This window comes from Mauremys mutica, chromosome 9, assembly GCF_020497125.1.
Source record: "Mauremys mutica isolate MM-2020 ecotype Southern chromosome 9, ASM2049712v1, whole genome shotgun sequence".
NCBI classification, from domain to species: Eukaryota; Metazoa; Chordata; order Testudines; family Geoemydidae; genus Mauremys; species Mauremys mutica.
In genome coordinates, this window is record NC_059080.1 from 41,492,765 (window position 1) to 41,502,608 (window position 9,844).

General features: G+C 46.7%; 1 protein-coding gene across 5 annotated transcripts in view; it reads left to right on the top strand.

Moving 5' to 3' along the window:
- The window catches only part of LOC123377029 (exocyst complex component 1-like), a 76,832-nt gene extending 68,485 nt beyond the window's left edge, over nt 1-8,347 (top strand). For all 5 annotated transcript variants that reach the window (XM_045029401.1, XM_045029400.1, XM_045029403.1 and 2 more), the window contains 3 exons: nt 480-679; nt 5,887-6,081; nt 6,707-8,347. In XM_045029401.1, the coding sequence (XP_044885336.1) occupies nt 480-679; nt 5,887-6,081; nt 6,707-6,862 (551 nt within the window). In that variant the 3' untranslated portion in view covers nt 6,863-8,347. The remainder of the gene's footprint in view (nt 1-479; nt 680-5,886; nt 6,082-6,706) is intronic.
- The last annotated feature ends 1,497 nt before the right edge of the window (nt 8,348-9,844 follow it).

The window sequence follows — 9,844 nt, forward strand, 5'->3', positions numbered from 1 at the left end:
AAGCTGGAAAGCTACATTAGCACCTTTCTGTGATGCAGAGGGTGGAGACTTCTTTGCATATTATCCTGGATGAGCTGCCTCACTAATGCAATCAGTACCAGGCCTGTCAGGGCACCAGCTGCATTTATTATAAAGCTTCTGAGATAGGAAATAAAAATAAATTACATAAATCGTTATTTACATTACGGTGTTATTCTCCCTCCGGTATTGGAACCAGCCAGCCATTCAGATGGGACAGGCTAAGAGCCATTAGCTCCAAAGCATAAGCTGAAGGCAAGACTCTAGGGCTAGGAAGGTTAAGTCAGTCTGTGGACTGGACTGATAGGACTTGCCTAGACTCTCTGGAAGACCCTTCTGGATTTGTGCATGGTGGGCTTAACTCATCCTGTCTTTTCACCTTGTATCTCCCCTCCATTCCTCCCCATCTTGATTATCAAAAGGTCCCTCTAGGCCTATGTGCTTTCTCCCGTTCTTTTTAGTCAACAGTCTGGCCTCAGCAAACCTGAAGGTCAATACGGACATGGTCATGATGGAAAACTTCCACCACATCCACTGCTTTCTGTACCAAAAGAAGATCCAGTGCTTGGAAAACAAGAGAAGGGAAGCCAAGCAAAGGTACCATGAGCACCTAGAGAGATATGTCACCAAGTACCTGGGACAGCCACTGGAGAAACTCAACGTAAGTACATTGCAAGCCACAACCTCCTCTGTCTATAGTATGTATATGTCACTCCTTACTTATCCTACCTGAGCACCTCATAGTCTTTAATGGATTTATCCTCACACCATGCCTAAGTCCTTTTTACAGATGGGGAACCAAGATGCAGAAAGGCTAAGTGACTTGCCTAAGGTGGAACCAGGTCTACCATGTGCTTGGCTAGTGCCCTAACCACTGGACCATTCTACCTCTCCACCAGGCACTACCCAGGAAATCCCCAGGCTAATCTAAAGCACCCTTTTGACCAGGCACCAGCAAAGGAAGCAGGTGCTTGGGGCAGCCAATGGAAAGGGGCGGCACGTCCGGGTCTTCGGCGGCGGGCCCCTCAGTCCCTCTTGGAGCGAAGGACCCACCGCCGAATTATGAAGAGGCGCGGTAGAGCTTTATCTTCCCCCGCTCCCCCCCGCTTCACCGCTTGGGGCGGCAAGAAAGCTGGAGCTGGCCCTACTTTTGACACTGCAAAAAGAAAAAAAAAGTGTTTTAACCAGCGCTAGTTCTCTCTGGTTAAAATAGCAGTAAAGACACAGCAACTCAGGTCAGCCACCTGAGTTCAGCCCCAGGCTGTCCTATAGGCTTGAACCTGAGTTGCCCTGTCTTCAACATGATCTTAATCTGAGTTAGCTAACCAGAGTTGAGAATGCAGCTTTTGTCGCTGTGTAGACAAGCCCTTATTTTGCTCTCACCTCCTTTATCCCCTACAATACTAGGCAGCCCTTGCTATCTAATATCCATTAGCACAAATCTCATGCTTTATATGTCAAAAGTGCTTTTCAAACATTGGCTGAATGAGGTCCTTTTTCCCTGTGGGGGATAATTCAATTTCTGCCCTAGAGCAGGAGAGCTTCTGACCTCTAGAAATGAATACAGCCCTTCCCCAAATGCTGAGGATACAAACTCTGCAACTAAACCCTCTACTGGATTCACACACCCCATCCAAGAGACAGTTGGAGGACAGGACAGGAAGGGGTTGCCCTGTTTGTGAGATCAAAGCCAGAATTACTCCAGTGAGACTAACACTCAACATGTCTGTGCACTGCTGCCCTCTCTAGCTGGCATCAGTGGGTAACACGGCCTCACTATTGTATGTGAGCGAGCAGAAATGCTTGTGCAGCTCACCTGAATTGGCTTTGAATTGAAGGGGCAGATTTCTATCACTGCTTTCTCTTTTGGCTGCATGTCTGTGGCTGGCTGATGCTGGTTCTTTCTGGATGGCTGCTAGTGCAGAGCCTCCTAACATAATTTCAGGGTTCCCAGGTGATTGATTTGTTAACTGAGCTAAAAGCATGGCTCCACTCAAGCGGACATTCAGCCCTTTCCCATAGTTCCTTGCCACTCCACTAACCCCTTGCTGTTCTGATTAATGCTCATCCACCTGCTCATTGGCCTATAACTCCTAATAAAAGCTAGGCCCAGCTGGACATAATTGAAATGCCTGTTGGTTTTGATTTGCTTCTGGACTTTGCTGTCAGACTCCTCCTGCCCCTGGAAGATATGCTCAGCTATGACACCAGCCAGAGCTTCAATCAACTCGCTGCCTGTGCTAATTGTTTTGTCTTCCATTGATGAGGGCTGAGTGGAATTTCATTGTTGGTGGCAAGGCAAAGTGACTATATTTCTGGTATCCATTAGCAGGGGTCTGCTCAGTGAGAGGAACCCTGAGCAGCGTCTTTGCTGCCCACAGCTGCTCCCCATGTGACTCTTCAGTTATGAGCTGCTTAATTTACTGACATGGGGTAAAATTTTCAAAAGTGACCAGCTGATTTAAGAACTTAAGTCCACTTTTCACTTAGGAGGTGTAAGGGCTTGTCTATGCAAGCGCTTTGTTCACAGCAAGCTGGGGTGCTGGGCACTAACTGTCCATTGGACCCTGCCGTACACTAACAGCTCCCTCGTGTACGGCCGCTTGGTGTGCTGCAGGCTAGTGCGGGTTAGATTTACACCCCAGCTTCCCACCAAGTAAGTGTTTGTGTGAACAAGCCCCAGGTGTCACTGAAAGTCTGGGAGACATAGGAGCTCACATCACTGTTGACAATGGGACAGCAAGGGAGTCATTCAGCGGCTGGTGCACCCCTCAGGACCGGGCATGGTGTACCAACCTCTTCTACTCTAGCACTCCCTCTCAATGGTCACTCCAGTCCTGGGGTGATTTGCCCCTTTTCATGGGTCTGCTCTCTGCCCAGCTTGCTTCTAGTCCCACCCCATCCAGGGGGAGAACAAGGCCAATCAAGCAGAAGCCTAATGACCCTGTCCCACACCTTCAACCCCACCATGGACTCAATAGTCCTTGTCCCCCTTTTTGTCAGGACTTTTGCCTCCCCTTCTTTGAGTGTTAGTAGGGGAACCCAAGCCCCCCATCTCCAGTCCAGGGACCTTGCATTAAGCAGCCAGGGTCTGCTCCCTGCTGTTTCCCTGGGCCACTTTCTTCAGGCTGATGCCGAGTCCCCTCAGGTTCTCTGGCAGCATGCAGCCACCCACAGACTGGGCCTCCTCCTTCTCCAGGCACCTGGGACATCTCTCCCTAAGTGCCTTCTTCTGGGAGCTCCATTCCTCCAGTCTCCCTCCCCAGAAGGCTTCTCTTTCTAGGAGAAGCCTTTTAACTCAGCTGTGGTTGGTCAACCACTTAATCACAGCTGGGGAAGTAACTGTGCTGCCTATTAACCCCCTGTGTGGCTGCTATGGGGGAAGGAGAGAGAAGGGTGGAGAAGTGTATGCACCCCATCATAGAGATGAACACCAGGAGCTAGTTTTTCCTACTGCCAGCACTGTGGAGCCAGTATCCTAGTGAGGCAAATAGAAAGGAGCATAAACACTGCCAAATTAAGTGCAAGAGTATAATAAGAAAAGCCAAAGAGGAGTTTGAAGAACGGCTAGCCAAAAACTCCAAAGGTAATAACAAAAAGTTTTTTAAGTACATCAGAAGCAGGAAGCCTGCTAAACAACCAGTGGGGCCCCTTGATGATCGAGATACAAAAGGAGCGCTTAAAGACGATAAAGTCATTGCAGAGAAACTAAAAGGATTCTTTGCTTCAGTCTTCACGGCTGAGGATGTTAGGGAGATTCCCAAACCTGCGCTGGCTTTTGTAGGTGACAAATCTGAGGAACTGTCACAGATTGAAGTGTCACTAGAGGAGGTTTTGGAATTAATTGATAAACTCAACATTAACAAGTCACCGGGACCAGATGACATTCACCCAAGAGTTCTGAAAGAACTCAAATGTGAAGTTGCAGAACTATTAACTAAGGTTTGTAACCTGTCCTTTAAATCGGCTTTGGTACCCAATGACTGGAAGTTAGCTAATGTAACGCCAATATTTAAAAAGGGCTCTAAAGGTGTTCCCGGCAATTACAGACCGGTAAGTCTAACATCAGTACCGGGCAAATTAGTCAGAACAATAGTTAAGAATAAAATTGTCAGACACATAGAAAAACATAAACTGTTGAGCAATAGTCAACATGGTTTCTGTAAAGGGAAATCGTGTCTTACTAATCTATTAGAGTTCTTTGAAGGGGTCAACAAACATGTGGACAAGGGGGATCCAGTGGACATAGTGTACTTAGATTTCCAGAAAGCCTTTGACAAGGTCCCTCACCAAAGGCTGTTACTTAAATTAAGCTGTCATGTGATAAAAGGGAAGGTCCTTTCATGGACTGAGAACTGGTTAAAAGACAGGGAACAAAGGGTAGGAATTAATGGTAAATTCTCAGAATGGAGAGGGGTAACTAGTGGTGTTCCCCAAGGGTCAGTCCTAGGACCAATTCTATTCAATTTATTCATAAATGATCTGGAGAAAGGGGTAAACAGTGAGGTGGCAAAGTTTGCAGATGATACTAAACTGCTCAAGATAGTTAAGACCAAAGCAGACTGTGAAGAACTTCAAAAAGATCTCAGAAAACTAAGTGATTGGGCAACAAAATGGCAAATGAAATTTAATGTGGATAAATGTAAAGTAATGCACATTGGAAAAAATAACCCCAACTATACATACAATATGATGGGGGCTAATTTAGCTACAACGAGTCAGGAAAAAGATCTTGGAGTTATCGTGGATAGTTCTCTGAAGATGTCCACGCAGTGTGCAGAGGCGGTCAAAAAAGCAAACAGGATGTTAGGAATCATTAAAAAGGGGATAGAGAATAAGACTGAGAATATATTATTGCCCTTATATAAATCCATGGTACGCCCACATCTCGAATACTGTGTACAGATGTGGTCTCCTCACCTCAAAAAAGATATACTGGCACTAGAAAAGGTTCAGGAAAGGGCAACTAAAATGATTAGGGGCTTGGAGTGGGTCCCATATGAGGAAAGATTAAAGAGGCTAGGACTCTTCAGCTTGGAAAAGAGGAGACTAAGGGGGGATATGATAGAGGTATATAAAATAATGAGTGATGTGGAGAAAGTGGATAAGGAAAAGTTATTTACTTATTCCCATAATACAAGAACTAGGGGTCACCAAATGAAATTAATAGGCAGCAGGTTTGAAACAAATAAAAGGAAGTTCTTCTTCACGCAGCGCACAGTCAACTTGTGGAACTCCTTACCTGAGGAGGTTGTGAAGGCTAGGACTATAACAGCGTTTATAAGAGAACTGGATAAATTCATGGTGGTTAAGTCCATAAATGGCTGTTAGCCAAGATGGGTAAGGAATGGTATCCCTAGCCTCTGTTTGTCAGAGGATGGAGATGGATGGCAGGAGAGAGATCACTTGATCATTACCTGTTAGGTTCACACCCTCTGGGGCAGCTGGCATTGGCCAGTGTCGGTAGACAGGATACTGAGCTTGATGGACCTTTGGTCTGACCCGGTACGGCCGTTCTTATGTTCTTATCCTGGATCAGCAGAAGAGAAACCTGTGTTCTGTTCTGTTTTATGCAGCCCGTATAAAACCACCAGCTATATTTGGATGCCAGAACCTTTATAGTTGATGAGGTATGTGGAGCAAAAAGAACCACAGGATGCTTTTCAAATATCAGGTAGCATCAGTGTTGTTAAAGGCATCCCCCTCTGCAGAACATAAAGACTCTGGCTCTGCACGAACGGTCAGATCTGTTCAGTCAAAGCCCAGCGAGTGGCCTGAGAAAAGGCTTCCGGAGTCAGCCGAAAAAGAGCTCAGTAGAACCACACTGTGGAACAGCTGGTGCATGATTTGTCTCCTTTGCCTCCCCAGCATTTCTTCGAGGGGGTGAAAGCCCGCGTGGCTCTGGGAGTGAAAGAAGAGGAAGTGAGTTTCCAGCTGGCGTACAGCAAGCAGGAGCTGCGGAAGGTGATAGAAAAGTACCCTGGCAAGGAGGTGAAGAGAGCTCTGGATACTCTCTACAGGAAGATTCACAAGTATCTCTCCCCTGAGGAAAACCTCCTGCCGGTAAATATGGCCTGGGCACCGCTCACAGGGTGCAGTGCAGTGGTGGCTTCATGTGTTTTGGGGGCCAAGCTTGCCAGGCAACAATAAATGGCAGAGGGAAGGGGACCTCCTAGCTTTGCCTCTCTGACCATCACTCCCACTGTGTTGATTCCCTCTTCGTACCCATTGTTTCATCTCCTCAAACCACCCTCTGTTATTTCTATCCTCCCTCTTCCCAGTGACTTGTCTCTGCTCCCTGCTTCTCTTAGTATCTTTAGTTACACATGAAGTCTGAAAATTAGTGGGAATTCCTCCATCTCTGCTCCCTTAGGGGGAACTCTTACTAGGCTAGTTTTGGGGCCTAGGGCCCAGATCCTCAAAGGTATTTAAACACCCAATCTCCATTAATTTCAATGGGAGTTGGGTTCCTAAGTGCCTTTGAGCATGTGGGCCTAGAAGCTCCGAGGTCAGCCCTCTGCATGTCCCTTCCTCTCGGGCTGGCAGTTGCACTCATGCAGCAGGCAGTGCAAAACATGTGTCTCTGTGGGTGAGGATGGTTATGTAGTGTTGCAGCAAACCCCGGAGGGAAGCAGGGTAGGATGCTCCCAGTAAGAGAGGTTATTGACTTCAAGTGTTTTACCTACAGGTGGTCTGGCGAGCCATGGAACAGGAGTTCATACGGCAGTATCAAGAGTTCGAGAACCTGATCCAGCGCTGCTACCCAGAGTCAGGGATCACAATGGACTTCACCGTGGAGGACTTGCTGAACTATTTTATCTCCGTCACTCAGTCCAGCATGTGAAAGCAATCCCTGCTGGCTAGGTGTGTGGTGAGAACAGCTCCCGCTGGTGCCAAAAGAGCTCCATCAGCAGCCAAGGAGCCGAAATGACCATGTGAAAATTTATTCTGGACTGACATTTGGCACAAGAGTTCTTAGCCTAGGTTTAACCCAATATGGGGATCTACTGAATTAAAGGAGAACTTTCACAGTCGTCAGCCTAAAAATTGACCTTCCCTGAGAGTGGAAGCTTTGAGATTCCTTTTCCCCCAGCAGATCCATGCACAGCCAATAATAAGCCCAAACTGCTGGGTTTCTGTGACTCTCCTACAGCATTGCTTTGTAACATCCTGTCAGAGTGTGTGGCCATAGAAACCTCATGTCGGAGCAACCCATGCTCATTAGACCCTTTCTGAGCACGCACATCAGCTTCTTTATGCCAAGTCGCACAGCACTGATCAGATGGGGGAAGGAGGCGAGATATATTTGCAACTCTGAACTTATTAATTTATAGGAGGGTCCAAGTGAGGATGTAATTTTTGGCCACTTTGACTATTTCCAGTTAATCTCTCTTCCGCGTTCAACATACCCAGTTAACAATTTGGATCTGGATTTCAAACGCCCTAAAATGCCAGGGAGTCCGGATCTAGGGGATTGGTCAGCCCATTGTAAAACTGAGGATCATTTGTAAAATCTGGATATGGCTTTGGATTTCCAACACCCTTAATGTTTATGGTTGTTTGGATTCGAGGTTTTGGTTTAGGTCTGTCTATACAAAGCACAAAGTTTGTTTCCTTTCCATAGCCCAGCATCTCCCACAATTCTGATATGAATGGGCTATTCTCCTCCTGTCTGCAATTTCCACAGGTGGTTCAAAGCTGCAGCAGAGCCTGTGCTAGTCATGTCCCTTTCTCCTGCTTGCTACCAGTTCTTCGGTTTCCACAGAAGCAGACAAATGGCGGTTTGCTTCTCTCCTGTCCCTTTCTTTTAGATGTATTTGTAGCCATTTTGGTGGCAGTTATAGTATTTGTGTTTATTTTCAAGTCTCCTCACCTCCTCCCAGTCAGGATCTAAGCAGCACCAGGGTCAGAGACACCCGGATCGGCCTCAGAGTCCAAAACCAGAGCAGCCCGTTCTCTCTTTGATATGGCTGAAATGAGCCATCTCTCTGCTTGCCAAGATCATTTCCACAGGCTTGCCCAATAGCAGCTGGACATGCCATAAGCAGTGGTTCTTGTTTCTTCCTTTGGCTGCATTGAAGCAAATGGATCCATGCTTATGAATGACACACTGCAACATAAAGGCCTTTCCATCACACATGTATGCATGCTGTTAGCCATCTCAAATGTTGCTTAATCTATCAATTCTGCTGTACAAAGAGTTTAAAAATGAGAATTATTTTACGTGATGTTGTTATGAATGTTTCATTTCCTAGGATGGGACAAAAACTCTTATGCAACCTGGAGCAATTTCCCAGGGATCTTCCCACTCTTATCTAATTTAGCTTGTCTGCCCATTGACAGTATCACAAGATAATAAAATCCTTTCAGTGTTGGCCTCATTGCTTTGACCTGCTCTTGTATCCCAATGTGGTCACCTCGTATTGTACGGGATGTCTACTCAGGCAGCCTTCCCTCATGGCACTGGGATGAATCTGAAGCTCTTGGCTCAATACAAAGTAAAATCTTTTTTAAAAACCCTACTAAATTTTGTATGAATTTGGTGATAGAAAAAGACCTGATCTTTCCCCATTAAAGGGCATGGGGGCTCTGCCATTGACTTCAGAGGGAGCAGGCCCAAAGATGGAAAAGGACAGCTGTAGAGCCTGGCATATCATGGGCAGGAGTTATGCTAGTTTCCTCCCAACAGCTATGCCAATACACCTCATCCAGGCATGTAGCACTCTCCTTTCTATTCCAGGCCTGAGCTTCTGCTAAGCTGAGGCTTCCTCTTGGGACAAACTGCGAGGTGGTGTTGTGAGAGGAACCAGTATCCACACAGCTCTAAAATGCTAACAACCATACACATGATCATCCTCCACCTTCAGCTAGATTTCAGCCCTGATCCAACAGAGTCCAGATTTCCTGAGCTTCAGGGCGCATTGCCAGGCCTAGCTGTTTTCCCAGACTGTCCTTGGGTTGTTGAGATACGAGTGTGTGGAAGGAGGGGTCTTTGTGGGAGGTAGGAAGTTCATCCTGGATAGTGGTGCATCTGAATGTTGTGCTTTTCAGAAGGTGCTTAGCTGTTTGGACAGGCACCTCCAAAGCATTTGGTTGTTATGCATGTGTGCTAGGCACTCTACAGTCAAAGGAAAAGGCAAGGTCTAGGCACTTCACCATTTCCCCCAGTTTAAAAGTTCTCTCTCCTAGTCATAAGAGTATCATCTAGGAGGTATTAATAAGCAAGTCCTAAATCATCTGCAGGGATGTAGCAGCTCATAACATCATTCTCTGTTGATTTTACAAAACATCTTTCACATGTAGCAGGGGCTGAAGAACCGAACTATCAAAGAAGATGACAAGTGCAGGACATGAGACCAGCAGTAACTGGGTAGAAGTGCAGGGCTTTAAGTCTCACCTTTAAAAGGCTAATAGAGTCAGTGGCATGAAGGTCAAATGGCAGCACGTTCCGCCAGCTTCGGGTGAGTGAGGGGTAGCCCAGAGAACTGATGGGCTGAGAAGCTGAGAACAGGACCTCGGGAATGGCACACAAGTTTGTCGCTCCAGTTTTAGGCAGGGATAGCTCCACTGACATCATTGGCATGGAGCTGGAGTTACACCATGATGAACCAAGAGCTCAGAGGACAGGTAGAGCAGCATGGATCAAATCACACAGATAAGGCAGAGCCAGAGAGTGGAGAATCTTGAACAAAGTGGAGGAAAGTCTACAGGTTCTCCTCAGGTTAATCGGTAGCCAGTGTGGCTGCTTGGAGAGGGATCCTGAGGTCCAGGGGACATGGATGCCACACCCAGAGACTCTAAACTCAGCAGTACTCACACAGGCCAT